The sequence below is a fragment of the Pseudorasbora parva genome, chromosome 17 (assembly GCF_024679245.1).
Source record: "Pseudorasbora parva isolate DD20220531a chromosome 17, ASM2467924v1, whole genome shotgun sequence".
Classification (NCBI taxonomy): domain Eukaryota; kingdom Metazoa; phylum Chordata; class Actinopteri; order Cypriniformes; family Gobionidae; genus Pseudorasbora; species Pseudorasbora parva.
Window position 1 is genome coordinate 25046969 of NC_090188.1, and position 18677 is coordinate 25065645.

At 35.3% G+C, this 18677-nt stretch overlaps 3 protein-coding genes across 8 annotated transcripts; 2 read left to right on the forward strand and 1 right to left on the reverse strand.

The window, feature by feature from the left end:
* Window positions 1–614: 614 nt before the first annotated feature.
* On the forward strand, window positions 615–6875 carry dcdc2b (doublecortin domain containing 2B). Of its 4 annotated transcripts, none has more exons than XM_067421155.1 (15): window positions 615–750; window positions 947–1054; window positions 1649–1847; window positions 2409–2466; window positions 3470–3540; window positions 3650–3781; window positions 3891–4037; window positions 4939–4978; window positions 5231–5269; window positions 5462–5639; window positions 5740–5849; window positions 5918–5989; window positions 6065–6241; window positions 6385–6474; window positions 6736–6875. In XM_067421155.1, exons 2-14 carry the CDS (start codon window positions 976–978, stop codon window positions 6469–6471), a joined length of 1389 nt encoding a protein of 462 aa, XP_067277256.1. In that variant the 5' UTR covers window positions 615–750; window positions 947–975; the 3' UTR covers window positions 6472–6474; window positions 6736–6875. The 4 variants fall into 4 exon arrangements, with proteins under 4 accessions (XP_067277256.1, XP_067277258.1, XP_067277257.1 ...); XM_067421157.1 differs by having other exon boundaries at window positions 6068–6241; XM_067421156.1 differs by having other exon boundaries at window positions 6385–6451; window positions 6736–6867.
* Window positions 6298–8537, reverse strand: tmem234 (transmembrane protein 234). 2 transcript variants are annotated; one of them, XM_067421171.1, is made up of 6 exons: window positions 8294–8537; window positions 7911–8062; window positions 7732–7798; window positions 7535–7627; window positions 7331–7458; window positions 6298–6433 (listed from the first exon to the last, which is right to left on the reverse strand). In XM_067421171.1, the coding sequence occupies exons 1-5, from the start codon at window positions 8343–8345 to the stop codon at window positions 7352–7354; spliced, it is 471 nt and encodes a 156-aa protein (XP_067277272.1). In that variant the 5' UTR covers window positions 8346–8537; the 3' UTR covers window positions 6298–6433; window positions 7331–7351. The 2 variants fall into 2 exon arrangements, with proteins under 2 accessions (XP_067277272.1, XP_067277271.1); XM_067421170.1 differs by lacking the exon at window positions 6298–6433 and having other exon boundaries at window positions 6930–7458; window positions 8294–8531.
* A 75-nt stretch (window positions 8538–8612) lies between these two features.
* LOC137044839 (V-set domain-containing T-cell activation inhibitor 1-like) lies at window positions 8613–16744 on the forward strand. 2 transcript variants are annotated; one of them, XM_067421163.1, is made up of 4 exons: window positions 8613–8935; window positions 9323–9664; window positions 9996–10271; window positions 16612–16744. In XM_067421163.1, exons 1-4 carry the CDS (start codon window positions 8899–8901, stop codon window positions 16734–16736), a joined length of 780 nt encoding a protein of 259 aa, XP_067277264.1. In that variant the 5' UTR covers window positions 8613–8898; the 3' UTR covers window positions 16737–16744. The 2 variants fall into 2 exon arrangements, with proteins under 2 accessions (XP_067277264.1, XP_067277265.1); XM_067421164.1 differs by having other exon boundaries at window positions 9323–9595.
* The last annotated feature ends 1933 nt before the right edge of the window (window positions 16745–18677 follow it).

An 18677-nucleotide genomic window follows, 5' to 3' on the forward strand; every position in this document is an offset into this window, starting at 1 on the left:
TAAATATATTGTATATATGTCTTTATAATTATGTCAGCTTTGGAATTCCATAATAAATGCTAATTTCATGATTTGTTTTTTAATTTTATACAAATAAAATTGACTTGGCAACAGACTGAATTTCTATTTAATTACATTGCAACATAATGTTTTATCTGATGTGGCAGTTTACTCCAATAAGGCTTGCTCAGCTGTTTTATATTTATTGCAAATAATAAACGAAAGGTATTTTTTTCTTCATTATCTCTCCACAGAGGTTCTTTACGTCCCTGTGTTTAAAGGTTTCTGGTCTGTAGGTGATAATATAAGAGGCATAATTCTCCAAGGACAACACGTCACACTAATATTTTCGCGCAACCCTAGAGATGCCCTGTTATAAACTTATTTATTCGGGTAGAATAAAGCGATTCATTTTAACTTTTGAGAAATATAAGTAAAATGGTCTTGGTTGTGTAATTAATAAATTGAAGTAGTATTTCTGCTGCCCTCTCTCTTCCCCCTCCCTCGTCCTCTTCGTCTGTTGTTGATTGTAAAGCCCCACAAAGGCCGCCGCCATAGTTAGTAATGCTGTCATGGCAACCAGGAAACATTTTATTCTGTGTGCGAAAGGGAGGGATTCTGATGTGTTTGACTCTCTCACACTCAGAGCTTTACTAGAAATAAATAAAAAAACGAGCGCCACTGGAAGTAACAGACCACCAAATGATCTTGGCTGTGTTTTCCTCCAACTGGATAATATAAGTTTCCTTTGTAAGTATTTTTGTGAGTATGTGGATTTGCATGAGGATGCGAGTGCATCTCTGAGCTGTCAATTTTTTTCAGATCAAGTTTTTCTGTAAGGTTTGGATCCGTATTTCAGCAGTTTTGTTAACAAATGTATTTACATTTTGATCGCATGTGTAAATTATCCTATTGAGGGGTTAATCTCTATTTGTTTATTTTACAGGTGTGTTTTAATGTATCTAGTTTAGGATCATGGCATCCACTGGTGTTAGTCACCTGCCTCCAGTCAAGAGTGTGAAGGTCTACAGAAATGGAGACCCCTTCTTTTCAGGTTAGAACAGGTTCTAGAACAGATATTTTTTATTTATTTTTGTATAATTGCAGTATTCCACTGTCAAAGCACACACACACACACACACACACACACACACAGTTGTGTTTTTGTGAATTGTGGGGACATTCCATAGACGTAATGGATTTTACACTGTAGATTCTATCCCCTACACTGCCCCTGCCCCTAAACCTACCCATCAAAGGAAACATTTTGCATTTTTACATTTAAAAAAAACAAAACATAATTTAGTTTGTTATAAATTAATTTACATTATGGGGACCACTGGCTGGTCCCCACAATGTAGGTGATCTCAGGTTTTACTATCCTTGTTGGGATATTTGGGCAAATGCGAGTAAAAATCTATTCTATATTCACCAGTATATCACTAATTGCTCTTTACTGAAGGATTCATTTATAATTTCATGGCTGGTAACAAATATGTATGGTTGAAGTTTTCTAAAGAAAAAAAGAATATATATATATATATATATATATATATATATATATATATATATATATATATATATATATAATATATATAAGTATGTGTCATTTCATATATGTGTGTATATGGATGTCTTTCTGGATCAGGAAGGAGATTTGTGGTCAACCAAAGGCAAATCTCTTCCATGGATGCATTCCTTAATGATATCACTCTCAGTATCGGAGCTCCATTGGCTGTTCGAACTCTCTATACGCCACGCTACGGCCACCGGGTCACGGACCTCACTGACCTAGAACAAGGGGCACAATATGTGGCTGCAGGGTCTGAGCGCTTTAAGAAACTGGAGTAAGTGTGAATTCATTTAGAATGAAAATATTCTGAATTATTCTGTCCTTTACTTTGAGGGAACCATTTGGTCTGATCCACATTTAACTACTTCAGCCACATTTATCAATGTATTTTATTACATTAAATATCAAAACTTCAAAGACAGTGTTGTCATTATCTAAAACTAAAATGAAAAATAATTTTCAATAATTGAAACAAAGCTGAAAATTAAATAAAAGTTTTAGATGAAAAGCTAAAACTTAAGTATTGAAATAGAATATATATATATATATATAATAACTTGTGAAAATGACAAAAAGCACATAACAATTATTAAAACTACAATAAATATGAAAATATCTAAAATTACATTTATATATATTTAATACATGTATGTTTTAATATATTAGCTAATATATTAATAAATCTAAATATTCATAAATACTATATGTTAATGGGATTAATATAGGATAATGCATCAATAAACTAGATACTAGATTTATTGTGGAGAAAGCTTAATATTATGATAAATGGCTAAAACATGCATCATATTTGTTTGTCTTTTCTGTATGTTTTTAGTTATCTGAGTGCCGGACTGAAGAAAGGTCCAATGTTGAGAGCTGTGGAATCAACACAGGTACATCAATTCAGTTCTTATTACTGATTTGTTGCTTTTTAAATTTAATTAAGCTATATATCACATTTGCACATTCTAAAGTTGATATATGTTATTACGTGTCAAAAATCATGTTTGTCTGTGTACTGGTGTGTTATGTTGTGTTTTATGTTGCTGTGGATGTTTAGCTAAAGTGTGTCATAAAGAGGAGGAGAGGGAGAAAGGGGTGTTATTGTCCCTTCCAACAATAGAAGGCCAGGGGAGACACGCTGTTAGTGTTATCAGATTAGAAAGCTTGTTAGGACATGTTTAAGTGCCTGACCCCTTAATGCTGCACATAGAACTGCTAAAACCACTGTTAAATATAGCCTTGAGAGCAGGGGACACTGACTCAGCGTCAACATATTTGATTTACATTGGAAAATCACTGACTGCACATTATCCTGCTTATTACACTACTTCCCAAATAAAGAATTGGACATGAAATATTGATGTGCACATTTTTTATAATCAATCATCATCTTTTTTTCACCCTCATGTTGTTTAAAACCGGTATGAGTTTCTTTCTTCTGTTAAACACAAAAGATATTTCAAGGAATGTTGTTAACCAGACAGTTGATGGTAGCCATTGACTTCCATAGTATATATTTTTTTGACTTCCTACAATGGAAGTCAATGGCTACTTTTAACTGTTTGATTACCAACATTCCTTGAAATATCTTCTTTTGTGTCTAACAGAAGAAAGAAATTCATACCGGTTTTGAACAACATGGGTGAGTAAATGATGACAGAATTTTCATTTTGGGTTAAATGATCCCTTTAAGAGGATCCAAAGTGATATGAAAGAAATGATTGAAACTGTGTGGGAAATTAGTTTCCTGAGAATTAATTTACAGTTTAATGGTCACTATACAAATATATTTGACCTTAGAATGCTGCGATTGATTAATCAGAATCAAGTATTCTCATTGTTATAGACAAAAATAATATAATTGTCAATTAATAATAAATACTCTTTTCACAGAATAAAGCACTTGTCAGACCTAATGTATCTGCTAAATGGAGGAAGGTCATCACTCTGCCCTGCATCATACAGTGAGAACTCAGACATTTAAATGCTTTGCCTTTTCTCTGTTAATCCAGTTTTTCTCATGTTTTCAGAGAAATCCTAACTTATTCTTCATTCTCCATCTCATATATTCAGTGTATTTAGGAACGGGGACCTCCTCAGTCCTGCCATGCGTCTGATCATTCCCAGACACATGAAGAAAAATCTAGAGCAGATCCTGAGCCTAATTTCGGAAAAAGCCATGCTTCGCACAGGAGCTGTTCGCAGGTGATCAAAACAGACATGCTGTATGTTTTACGATGAGCGTATAAAGCAAGTCTTCATACATGGTGAGGTTGTTTTGATTCCCACAATCATTTCACCTCTGATCTCTCAGGCTCTGTACTCTGGAGGGCTTCACTGTGACCTCCACAGAGGAGCTGGAGTCTGGGCAAAGCTATGTTGCTGTTGGAACAGAGAGATTCAAGAAACTCCCATATGTAGAGGTCCTGCTAAACAAAGCAACAGGCAGCAGCGCGGACAGGTGATGATGAGGGTGGATAATTAAGATAACAATACTCTTATTCTTTTGCACATACACTACTGTTTAAAAGCTTGGGGACGGTAAGATTTTAAAAATAATAATTATATAATATTTTTTTGAAAGAAGTCCCTTAAGCTCATCAAGATTGCATCTATTTGATCAAAAATTTAGTAAACTAATATTTTGAACTATTATTACAATTTTAAATGCATTTTTTCTGTGATGGCAATGCTACTCCAGTTTTCAGTGATTCTTCAGAAATCTTTTTAGTATGCTGATTTAGTGTATCAGGAAACATTTCTCATTATGAATGTTGAAAACAGCTAGACTGGGTAAACCCAGGCTGATCTGCTGGCGATTTGATTTTGCTGCAGCTCAGGTTGGAAATCTATACATTCATTTCTACTGCTTCTCTTACAATTTTCCGGGAACCGATCAGACTGGCTTATCCACCTGGCGTGCTATTGGTGGGTTTAACACAATGACGAATAGAGAACAGCCTGTTGATCACACCTCTTGTGGTCTGTTTGGTTGAAGGACTATCCAATTGCATGTTATTTGAATTATGCCCATTGATGCCACACCTCTTGTGCAGAAGAAAATATAGAGCAGACTCCCCAGACCAATGTTCAGTCTTAAAAGATTGAGCTTGGTCTGGTGATAGCCAGACAAGAAAACAGTTGTACTGCTTAACATCTTGTTACAATTCTTTGAAATAAAACATTTAAAAGAGCAGTATAAATGTTTGTCTACTGTCACTTTTGATCAATTTAATGCAATCTTACTGAATAAAAGTATTGTTTTCTTTGTTATTATTTTTTACTGAGCCCACACTTTCGAATTGTAGTGTTAAGTTTAAATGAAACCATGTTAAATAGGATCTGTCTGTCTTTCACTGTAGACATTTTGCAGGAGACAGAGGATTACAGAGAAGAATTGAGGTAATATTTACACTTAATACAGTGGGTTGGGGGGGTATATTACAAATCATTATAAATATATGATTTTTTCCCTCCAAAGTTTATTCCCAGGTTTCAATTAGATCGATTTTGACTTTTTAATGTGATACTTGTGGACCGACGCTGGATATTTCAGACTAATGATTAACATTTTCATAAGACAATTTGGTCTATTGAAGTTCGTTATTGTTCTCTTATGACGATCCGACTGAGAGTAGAAAGATTTTTCCCCAGGACAGCCACAGTGACTCCACCCTCCTGAATTCACCTGAGGTAAAAAAAACAAAAAAACAATCGGTTTTCTTTTTCTTTGTGTTTCCCTTTTATACAATGTACTTTTTTAAATCCACAAATCTTTATCCGTGCTTTAAACTAGAGCATCATTCAACCGAACCCAAAAGGGCTTCAGATCGTTGACCCGCATTATTGAAAATAGCGTATCTTGTGTGAATGGTGTCTGCTTAGAGGGAAGGCAGGCGTGTAAAGTCCACGGGAGATGAGGTGGAGCGAGAAAGCGCCCCTCAGCTGGTTAAGAGGAGAGGAAGGAGAGGAGAAAGAGAGGAGAACTCTATTTTCTACGCCAGACCTGTGAGAGTTCGCAGACACCCACCCACACACAGACCCCCACCTAAAGCCACAGCAGGTGAATGTTGAACAAAAAAATACTTACTGAATAAAATGTAACTCCCTTGTTTATTTACCTGTTGCGGCCTCTTTTGTGCAATATTTTTTAATTGTGTCAGATGAGCAGAGTGTGTTTAAGGCCTCTAAGAGAAGTATGAGGGAGGAGGTTAGAGGTGCTGAGGAGGTCGCAGAGGATGAAAACACAGCTGTAGAGCTTCCCATTGACCAGGTACACCTCTCACTTGTTTTGCCCCATCTCATCTCATCTAGTCTTTTCTAAAATTGTTACAATTTCAGAGAGAAGCAGATATTGTGGAGGAAGAAGAGCTTCATGAAAGAAATCAGTTTGACCCAGACAGTACAAATCATGTAAGTGTGTGATATGCACGTGAAAGTAGTGACAACTTGATAAGTCATAAAATAACACTATTTGTTCCAATTAAGAAGCATTCAGGTGAACTACACAGTCCATCCGCTGATCTCTCCAATGAGAACAGAGAGGAAGAGTTTGTAGTGTCTGAGAGGGAGGCATGGGATGACACGTCAGCTTTGCAGAGAGAAACACAGCGGGGATACATGTCCAGCAAAGAGTCCCACCACGATGCAAACAAACATGGCGCTGTAAGACAATGTGCATTGAACATCTTAAAAGTGTTTTCCCTTAGGCTCGTGTGGATCTAAATCAGCTTTGAGGGATTATCATGTAGTCTCATTAAATTATGCAGTTTTTCTTCAGGTCTGCATAATTCTTTGTTCTTGTTTAGGAGTCCGACACACGGCATTCCAGATCTTCATCATCATCACTCAGGGTGTCTGAACATTCCCCACGAAGTAAAGAAACACAGAAATAACCAGTCAGTTTAAGAGTTGTAAACAATATATTTAATGCATTTAATGTAGTGAAGTGGTGCCATGTCTATTGGCCTGATGTCCAATTGCTGGTGGTAGCCAATAATACTTAATGTATACTTTTGTATAGTCTAATATCGATTACATATGGTGTAGTTTTTTTGTTGCAACCATACCATACATATTTAGTCATTATTAGAATTATGTGTAAACATTGATTACTTTAACCATAAAAAATTGTCTTGCTCTCTCTGTGTGTGTATCAGACTTGGGGTTCCCATGAGGAACAGACAGACCGGGATGCTGAGCACCCTCTCCAAGCTGAAGAGGATGATACACCTTCCCAATCCATACATATGCTCTGAACATGAAGGTCGCTATGAAATTGACATTATTTTGGTGAAATGATGGCATTTAAAATAATGTACCCTGCAAAGTAACAGTGATCACAGCATGCAGATTCACTAAAAAAATATGCTTTTTTTATTTCTTATTTTTAACAAAATATGACCTCTGAATGTAAAAGACATTTAAAATAAAGGTATTTAAACACTGGTCACTTTCACATTACTAATAAAAATCCATATAAACTTACGTTAATAAAAGAATATGTAGGCTACAAGTATGTTCCACAACCCACATACACTTAAGTCTTTTGTCTTTCCACGGTGGCAATTAAAGTGCAAAACATTTGGATTTCACCAAACATATTTCAGGTACAGATATAAATTCATACATCTTTTTCTCCTGTAATACAATTCTCCTGTAAAAGTTCACAAAACAGACTACACAGAAAAAGAAGCAGCACAGATATCGTTCCGGCTGGAACAGATCATTGGTCCAAGCTTTCTCCTCATTCACCTTCCAGTCCTGTGGCATGTTTTAGTGGTCACTTGTGTTGCGGAGCCCTGTGCCGTTCGTCTCGGAGACAGAACTTAGGACGCACACAGTCACTCCAGACATGATGAGTAACATTCCCAGCAGAGCTCCTGCATTGAGAGAGACAGAGTGAAAGACCTGTGTGACTATAGAAAGAGAGAGAGTGATGTTATTAAAGCTACTTACTCTTTCCTCCAAACTCTTCTCCAAGAAATTTACCCATTAGTAATGTGAACATAAATGTGAGGGAATTCACCATGGGCACAGCCAGAGATAAATCTACAACACAAAAACACCCATATCAACACTATTTACTCTCACCATGATTAAGACATAAAAAATTCTGAACACAAGTAGTCAATACCAAGACATGTATGTCTCACCTGTAGAAGCGAGAGTGAAATAGAACACTACTGATCCACTTTGGTTTAACAAGAATGGCACCAGATACTATACACAAATAATATATATATTAAAAAAATGTAATTAAATATACAGAAATGATCCAATTATAAGCAACATATATTGATACACACTATACATGCATAAAATAATCACACACATTGAGATTAAGAAAAAGGAATTTGATCTCAGTCAAAAACTGGAGCAGTTTGTTTTCCCTCTGAACCTCTTCAATGCCCTCTGTGCCTTTTTTCAGGAACGGGTTTGTTCCTCCCCACAAGATCGCGACCAACAACAGACAAAGCACTTCACCTGGAGAGAACGTTTATGAGATAAACATACAATTCAACACATAAATACATTTATTTAAAAACAGGACAGCTAAGCAGACACACTTGTGGAAGACACTGGCTATTGCTGAATTCAGAACCATACTGTAATAGAAAATATGGTAAACGTAGCTACGAGTAGTATACTAAAATGTGGCTCCGAGTTCAACTCATCTAAACCTTTGTAAAACAACAACATACATGACCGTCTTACCTGCTGACACCATTATACTCTTCTCCAAGTAAAAGAAACTACCTCTGCGCATGCGCGCATTGTCGCTGTCACAAAACCTTTAAAATAAAAGACCTTAGTTAACATTGCATTTCATTAAAACCTGTGCAATGTGTTTTTCTTCTTTTGTAAAGGTATATTTTTGATAGTTTCTGAAAAAGTTTCGTTTAGTTTTATAAAGTTTCGTTCAGTTTTATTGAGACAAAGGTAATTCCGTACGCAGCAGCTCTTCTGCCACCCAGCCCCGGCTGAGGGGGCGTGCCGCGCTCGGTGACGGACGTGCAGTGTGCAGTGTGGGACATAGCTTACTGTACAACACACTGAGTTAATATTTTATAGTAGCTAATATAAATACACGCTAGGTAACTTTTTTTCAAAAGACTATTTCATGTTGATTTTTACAGGTCCGTAGCACGCTGAAGACTAGATTGGAAATACTGATATATATATACTCATTAAACCCCTTTTAATGAAAAAATGGATATGAATTTAAGCATGCATGCCAAGGTATCTCTGCAATAACAGCAACGTTTAACGAAAAAAACGGTCGTGCTGTTGCTACAAAAAACAAAAGCCTCACCTCAAAGATGTTTCTTTTGTGTTTGCTGTGGATCATAGGTGCTGGTAAGAAAAAAAAAACAATTTATAATCTAATGTTTTTACATGTATATTATGAACCTTACAACCATTAGTTTTAAGCAGTTGCATCTGGCAGCATAGAAATTAAAATAATAGTAATCCGTGGATTAATTATTTTTCATTGTAGGATGCATTACAATATTTGTCAAAAATATGTTTTATGTTTATTTATTAACTAGCCTACTTTGTTAAAGTGAATCTCTCGAGTGAGATCTCATTAAGTGCCATGCTGTTGTTGGTGTTTTTATTTTAGCCTATAGTGGTCAAAATAATGATTCAACCCTGAAAACGAGCTACAAAATCTTTGTTTTTAGTTTTTGTAAATAACAACATATCTTACATTAAACTTAAAGCCAGACCACATTCTTTTAGTCTCTTTTAGGGTGAATGTTCCTGACAGGGGTTTGGTGGCAATCCGGGGTTGTCCAGCTGTACTGGTCTGTGAGTTCACACCTGATCCTGACCTGTCCAGCCTGGTTGTTACCTGGCAACGGGGTTCACGTGTCGTTCACAGCTTTTATTATCAACAGGACCAGTTGGACCGCCAGAGTCCAGAATACCATAATCGGACATCGTTGTTTATTTCAGAGCTTGGTAAAGGAAAGGCCTCTCTTAGAATAAATTCAGTTGGACCTAAGGATGTGGGTCAGTACCTGTGCCATGTGAGCAGTGCTAAAGGGACTGGAAAAGCTCAGATAGAGCTGAAATATGGGGGTATGCTGGATTATAACAAAGACTATAGAATATATTTACCTTAAAGGACTTTATGCCTTGTTATTATTATAGCTTGGCAATCAAAAGAATGTTTCTGAACGTTACAATATAGTGACTTCAGTAACTGACATTTAATTATCTGTAGCCTTATTTGAATGTGTGCCAATTTGTGTAGTCAAATGCCTGTAATATAATGTCCAACAAATTCAGTCCAGAGTCATGGAGAAAAGGACATTCTTTAGGACGTTTTAAAAAATGACTAAAAGTTACTATTGGTGCATCTTTGCTTTCTGGGGATACTAAACTTAATCTCCGATTGTGTATTTCTCAGCTCTTTACTCTGAACCTAGGTTGAACATTCATGTGAACTCCTCAACTGTGACGGTGCAGTTTGAGACAGACGGATTCCCCAAACCTGAGGTGATCTGGCTGGGAGAACACGGCCAGAACCTCAGCTATCATCTGGAGCTCCATGACCAGACAGAAGATGGGCTTTATTTCGTTAAGAGCAGCTATAAGGCGCAGAAGCCAGTGGGTAATGTCACATTTACATTGAAGAACCCCCTCCTGAACCAGAACCTTCAGAGACCGGTGACCTTCAGCTATGGTAAAGACCCTCTTTCACGCTGAACTAAGAGTATGCCAGAAGGTTATCACTTTAAATAAATAAATAAATAAATAAGCATATGAAATAAATTCTTCTATTAGAATTTATGCTTTTATTTCCTAATTTACTGTTGTGGTCAGAATTATTGGCACCCCTGGTAAATATGATCAAAGATGGCTGTAAAAAATAATTCTAAAATAAAATAAAAAATCTAACCTTTCATTGAAGTAAAAGAATGGAAAGTTGGGGGAAAATTACACTATGAATTTTTTTTTCTCCAAAACACATTGGCCATAATTATTGGCACAACAGGATTTTCCATTTTTATGAGTAAAATATATCTGAAGTATATTCCAATTAATATTTTTTTTTAAAAAATTAGCACACCAGGTGACTGTCTAGCTATGGTGTCTTATTTCACAGTTTAAATATGAGGAAACACAAAGGCCAAATTCCCTTAATCATTCATCAAAATGAGTGAAACCAAAGAATATAGGAGGGTTTCAAGAAAAAAAACAACGTACTCATTCATTTAAAAAACTCCAGTTGTTTATATTCAGTTATCAGATAAGACTGGAACTTCAAAAGTGACCTGGTTCTATTGTCAGATAAAACTATTAAAAGAGCTTTTTTGGCAGCAAACCCATTAGATATGCTTGGTGCAAACAGAGATAAAAGTACCCCACGCCCACAGTCGAATATACTGCTGGATCTTTAATGTGGTGGGCATAGTTTTTTTTTCATTTTTTCTGGAGGTTCTGGACATCTTGTTCAGATACATGATATCATGGATTCTAGCAAATACCAACAAATAAAGAATCAAAACCTGACGGCCTCTGCTAGAAATCTTATAATGGGCCGTGGTTGGATCTTCCATCAGAACAGCGATCCAAAACAAACATCAAAACTAACATGTGTCATTGAGCACAAAATGAAGCTTCTGTCATGACCATCCCTGTTCCCTGACCCGATACCTATAGAAAATGAGATGAGGAAACTGGAGCGAAGCACCAACATGGAGCTGTGAATCTGAAGGATCTGGAGAGATTCTGTATGAAGGAATGGTCTCTGGTCTCTTGTCAGGCGTTCTCTAAACTCACCAGGCATTATAGAAGAAGACTCAGAGCTGTTATCTTGGGAAAAGGAGGTTACAAAAAGTATTTAATAAAAGGGTGCCAATAATAATGGCCAACGTGATTTAGAGAAAAGCATTTATTTCATAATGCGATTTACCTATACATAATTGTATTTCACATTTATATATTTCCACATTTGTTTATGTATATATGAAATTATGTCTACATTTCTTTGTCCGTATGGTAATGGGGGGGGGGGGGGGGGGTTACCTCAGGAAAAGCAATCAAGCTCAGAGTGGCAGTGCTGAAGGCAGTGCTTTGTGGATTCAATTCCACAAAAAGTGGAAGTATATCAGCCAAAATAGCTATGAATGTCCATAATTAATGTAGTAGGCTGTATATAATATGTTCACAGTCTCTATGAAAGTGACATTGAATAAGTGCTGTATGAATGGATTTAAACACAGTGAAATGAACAGTGGCGGTATTATCAAATTTAATTTGTGAATTTGGAGCTTTATGAATTCATTCCAATTCTGCAGGCTATGTCCGTCCGTGTGCATGAGATCATGTTTATTTTATTTTTTTATTGAAGGAGTTAGTCAACATACAGTAAATCAATGAAAGTTACATTTTTCTTCCTCCTATTTTTACTATGACAATCCCCCACCCCAAGTCCCAAACATTTCTTCCCCATGCAGTGTAGGTACAACAAAATACTATCTGGTTACAAAGGCTAAATAGAATTTTTTTTATTTAAAAGTTATTTTACTTTGAAATGAAAATAACATTGGAACAAAACTAATTAAACAACATTGAGGGGGTAATTTATTTAAATCAATCATTATCTGTATTTTAGAACAAAATGTTTGCAGGGTTGAAGGGTGACAGTGTAAAAAATGAATCATGGGTCTTGTAATTTTCACACAAAAAATTAAGGTGATAATTAAAAATGGTGTGCATTTTTTTCTTAAGAAATATGGTTCAGTGTTGTAAAGAAATAAAATCAAGAGATACACTCTCCTAATTTTTTTAAGGAAATGTAAGCAATTTTAAGGCTTGAATTGAGGAACCGATTAAGCTAATAAAATTAAAGGTCCACTGAAATCAAAATTTAAGTTTTTTAGCTTTTAGTATGACTGTGTTAGCCTTAAAGTTATAGCTGGTATGTTCCAAAACTATGACAAAATTTGCATTTAGGAGATATTCAAAATTTGCAGTCTCCCACTTCCATTTAAATGAATCTCAGATTTTGGTGACATCATCGCAGACTTCACTTTCTCGTCAAGTCTTCTGTCCAATCAAAATGCTCTCTAGAATTTAAAGCCCGCCCCCTTTACTGCAGAAGCGGCGGCTGAAATCGGTCAGTTGTTAACACACATTTAGTAATTTCTACATTGTGAAAGGCACATAGATAGCACACTTTTTATGATAGGAAACGATTCAGTGTAAATATGCTTTCATTTGAGGCGTATAAAGTCTGTTTTTCAAAGCGATATGAAGGAGATTATGATGGTAAACAGTGTTAGAGGAAACTGGCTTTACCAAACAGAAAGGTCCGCTCTTGCGCTCAAAAAAGTGGAGGAGCTGCTAACAGCTGAAGCCGTTTCAGGGGAAATTACAACACATTGAATAATGCGGCGCGTTTCAAGGCACTTCAGTGGACCTTTAAGGAAAATAAGATTACTTGTTTATTTTAGGAGATTCAGCTCAATTACAGGTCCTTCTAAAAAAATTAGCATATTGTGATAAAGTTCATTATTTTCCATAATGTAATGATAATAATTAAACTTTCATATATTTTAGATTCATTGCACACTAAATTAAATATTTCAGGTCTTTTATTGTTTTAATACTGATGATTTTGGCATACAGCTCATGAAAACCCAAAATTCCTGTCTCAAAAAATTAGCATATCATGAAAAGGTTCTCTAAACGAGCTATTAAGCTAATCATCTGAATCAACTAATTAACTCTAAACACCTGCAAAAGATTCCTGAGGCTTTTAAAAACTCCCAGGCTGGTTCATTACTCAAAACCGCAATCATAGGTAAGACTGCCGACCTGACTGCTGTCCAGAAGGCCATCATTGACACCCTCAAGCGAGAGGGTAAGACACAGAAAGAAATTTCTGAACGAATAGGCTGTTCCCAGAGTGCTGTATCAAGGCACCTCAGTGGGAAGTCTGTGGGAAGGAAAAAGTGTGGCAAAAAACACTGACGAGGTGAAGAGGTGACCGGACCCTGAGGAAGATTGTGGATAAGGACCGATTCAAGACCTTGGGGGACCTGCGGAAGCAGTGGACTGAGTCTGGAGTAGAAACATCCAGAGCCACCGTGCACAGGCGTGTGCAGGAAATGGGCTACAGGTGCCGCATTCCCCAGGTCAAGCCACTTTTGGGCTACAGAGAAGCAGCACTGGACTGTTGCTCAATGGTCCAAAGTACTTTTTTCGGATGAAAGCAAATTTTGCATGCCAATCGGAAATCAAGGTGACAGAGTCTGGAGAAAGACTGGGGAGAAGGAAATGCCAAAATGCCTGAAGTCCAGTGTCAAGTACCCACAGTCAGTGATGGTCTGGGGTGCCATGTCAGCTGCTGGTGTTGCAAGTATTGAGTGCATAACTGAACATAATTATTTGAAGGTTGACGTTTTTTTTTATTTATTAAAAACACTTTTCTTTTATTGGTCGGATGAAATATGCAATTTTTTTTTGAGATTTTTGGGTTTTCATGAGCTGTATGCCAAAATCATCGGTATTAAAACAATAAAAGACCTGAAATATTTCAGTTGGTGTGCAATGAATCCAAAATATATGAAAGTTAATTTTTATCATTACATTATGGAAAATAATAAACTTTATCAGAATATGCAAATTTTTTGAGAAGGACCTGTACGCAGTTTTTTTAGAGACACCATTGTTAGTTTCCATCATGCTTTGCATATGGCTGGAAATGGAGATTAAGATTGAAATTAAGTGTTGTTTAATGTGTTTTTGAGTGAAGGGAAACATCTGTTAATGTATAATGTTCATTTATGTTTGACATTTGAAAGAATTTCTGTTATGTTGAAGTTTTTACTGTTACCATTGTGCAGAGGAGTAGAGCTTGGTTAGGTTGTGATGTAAATAACTGCAAGTATTAATATTATTATTATGAAGAATGTTGCTTTGTTCAGTGAGTAACAACTTTGATGATGCCAGTGCAATAACAAGTTTGTTTCTGCTTGTGCCAGCATCAAACAGATTATTAATTGAATAACATAACTGAAAGTCAAATATAAACAGGTCATTTCCATTTACTATATATATATATATATATATATATATATATATATATATATATATATATGTGTGTATATATATATGTATGTATATATATGTATATATATATATATATATATGTATATATATATGTGTATGTATATATATATATATATGTGTATGTATATATATATATATATATATATATATGTATATATATATATATATATATATAATTTTTTATTTAAATAATATAAATTTATTTCAAAATCAACTTAAATTGAAAAAGCACATTCCACTAATAAGATTGAATTCATCATAAAAACTACTTAAATATTATGTAGTTGCCATCATTTTTTTAAGTAGATAGTAGATACTGTGTAATATTTTTACAGTGCGTGTAATGAAATTGTATTAAATTACAAAATTAATATAATTGTTGTATTACTGAGGTAAAATGTGTAATTCAATTGCTTTGCATTGATAATGTAATCCAAACCCCATTTATAATGGGTAACTTGTAACAGTAAGCAATTACATTTCCAAAGTAACCTTCCTAACACTGAGTGTGTGAGAGACTCAACACATTCTTTCTGTTGTGTGGCTGTGGAATTTATTTGAATTGTCATTCCAATTCAAATTCAACTTCCTGTGGGGCGGAGTCAATTCAATTCAAATTGAATTTAGGCCAATTCTGAAATTCTGAATTTTGCACAAGCCTGACATTTAAAAAGAGAAAAAATCATTTAGCCATTCTGCGAGACAAATTACACTATATGATCAAAACATCAAATAGCATCACAACATGAGTGTGAGCAAAACAGAGATACATTTATGGAAATTAAAAGTTAACAATTGGGTAATTCTTTCAGATTTTTAAAATATGACAGAATGGGTTCCCATTTGAATAAAACCTGTCCACAGATCCCCTTAGAGTAAATCTGATCTTTTCTAATTTGAAAAAGAACATCACATCTTCCAGCCAGATCATGTTTATTTTAAAAAGATTAATATAGACTGTCAATGAAAAAAACAACACTTCTCACATTACCTCAAAAGAATAAAACTATAAACTAGTTTTGCTAGGGATTGGTGACATTATAAATCAAAAGATCTGTTGTCTTAAGAGCTCTTTCATAAAGACAACCACAAGAGGAAATTAACTCAATGCCTGTTTATTGAACCAAGAAGAAGACCGTCATAAAAAGAAGAAATGGAAACATTGATAATCCCATCGGTTTTTATCACAAGGTTTATTTGCTCAAGCAGTAGAGAGAAAAAACAATATCAGATGAAATTAACCATACTTAAATATGCTAACATGAAAACAGTTACTGAGATTTCTTTAAAAAAAATAGTGTGTGGGAAAAAGCAGCTATCAGCGTCAGGTTACTCTCAATGGTTTTGTTGCAAAAACTCATACAACTAGTTCGGTTTGAAGACCTAGTTTGTGCAGTAACTGTCAGTCGTGTTACTTTGTGTCATTGATTTGAATGTAGACGTTATTATCACATTTAATTAAGAAGGCAACCAGAAACAACATTTTCTCAGGTCAATATATTTTCTTTTGGACTGATTAAACAAACATTTATGAAATGTATCACTTTACCTCTGTGTGAGCACAGAGTTTCGTCTCTACTGGATATTCAGTTCACCTGCTGCTCAGGGGTGACTTCAGCTGTTCAATACACAAGCTGTCTGAGTCCTTCTTGTTGTTATTGAATATATTGAGCTTGATTTCACTGTACTGTTACTGTAAATACTTTTTAATAATAATTACATTTTGAGGTAGGATGCTTAATATTCAGCAATATTGTAGATTTGCCTGTATTGACACGATTGGATGAGAACCGAGCCAGATGATGACATCACTGTTTTCTCCAGAGCTGAATTGAACTCAGTCATTTCACAATTGGTTAACTTTACAGTAAAAATGACACTATTGTTTTTTAGAGCTGATTTACAGGCTGTTACTTTCCTGATTCTTTGTTTTATCTTTTCAGTTTCAAATGAGGCTGGAGATAGAAGCTGGAAGATGGTGGCAATAATTTCTATGTCAATAAGTGTCATTCTTCTTGCTGTTTTGCTGTTTTTACGATTTAGAAAACCAATAAAACTCTACCTGTGAACCTCCAATCTCTTGCCATCATCAATGACTCTTTCCCAGCTAAACCATCATTTTTTCATAGCTTAACTTTTTTTAACAATAAAAAAATGAACAAATTAAAAAAAGGAAACTGATTCAAATTGTTCCAATGACAAAATTCTTAAGTTATTTATTGCCCTAATGTTGTTTCTAACACTTATTTTTTATTCTTGTTTTGTGGAACAGAGGGGTGTTACAACCTAACACGGGGTTATTTCAACTTTCCACACATGCCAGGATGATGAAACTTAGTGTATTTACTCATTGCCATATCAACAGTATATAGAGGGAAAAATGTGCCAAAATTAAAAATCTTTAGAAGATATCACTTCCACAACATTTATTTAACCATAGCAAAAGCACATTTCTTAAGTTTATTTTTCATCTGTTTTGTGTTTATTTAAAATAAGACAAATTGGATATTATTGTAATCTTATATCTATTATTTAACAGTTTTAAGATCATTCTTTATATTACAATCTTTATATTCTATACTTTGGAATATAAAAATGTGAATAAAGACTAAGTCTATGTTCAGAAATTAGTCATTATAATTTTGAACTATGCTGTATAGTTGTGTTTTGCATTGTGATTGCTGTCCATTATTTTATATAAAAAAGTTAATAATTGTATGTTATTGACAAAATATTTTAGTTTGTCATTGTATTATATCAAATAAAACTTTAAGCTGCCATATGGTCATGTTACAAAGTACCCCACCTATGGGACATGTTATAACATTTCACTTCCATTCTTTCGGGGTAAATTAAGAAAAAATATACAGTCTTGTTCAAAATAATAGCAGTACAATGTGACTAACCAGAATAATCAAGGTTTTTAGTATATTTTTTATTGCTACGTGGCAAACAAGTTACCAGTAGGTTCAGTAGATTGTCAGAAAACAAACAAGACCCAGCATTCATGATATGCACGCTCTTAAGGCTGTGCAATTGGGCAATTAGTTGAATTAGTTGAAAGGGGTGTGTTCAAAAAAATAGTGTGGCATTCAATCACTGAGGTCATCAATTTTGTGAAGAAACAGGTGTGAATCAGGTGGCCCCTATTTAAGGATGAAGCCAACACTTGTTGAACATGCATTTGAAAGCTGAGGAAAATGGGTCATTCAAGACATTGTTCAGAAGAACAGCGTACTTTGATTAAAAAGTTGATTAGAGAGGGGAAAACCTATAAAGAGGTGCAAAAAATGATAGGCTGTTCAGCTAAAATGATCTCCAATGCCTTAAAATGGAGAGCAAAACCAGAGAGACGTGGAAGAAAACGGAAGACAACCATCAAAATGGATAGAAGAATAACCAGAATGGCAAAGGCTCAGCCAATGATCACCTCCAGGATGATCAAAGACAGTCTGGAGTTACTTGTAAGTACTGTGACAGTTAGAAGACGTCTGTGTGAAGCTAATCTATTTTCAAGAATCCCCCGCAAAGTCCCTCTGTTAAAAAAAAGGCATGTGCAGAAGAGGTTACAATTTGCCAGAGAACACATCAACTGGCCTAAAGAGAAATGGAGGAACATTTTGTGGACTGATGAGAGTAAAATTGTTCTTTTTGGGTCCAAGGGCCACAGGCAGTTTGTGAGACGACCCCCAAACTCTGAATTCAAGCCACAGTACACAGTGAAGACAGTGAAGCATGGAGGTGCAAGCATCATGATATGGGCATGTTTCTCCTACTATGGTGTTGGGCCTATTTATCGCATACCAGGGATCATGGATCAGTTTGCATATGTTAAAATACTTGAAGAGGTCATGTTGCCCTATGCTGAAGAGGACATGCCCTTGAAATGGTTGTTTCAACAAGACAATGACCCAAAACACACTAGTAAACGGGCAAAGTCTTGGTTCCAAACCAACAAAATTAATGTTATGGAGTGGCCAGCCCAATCTCCAGACCTTAATCCAATTGA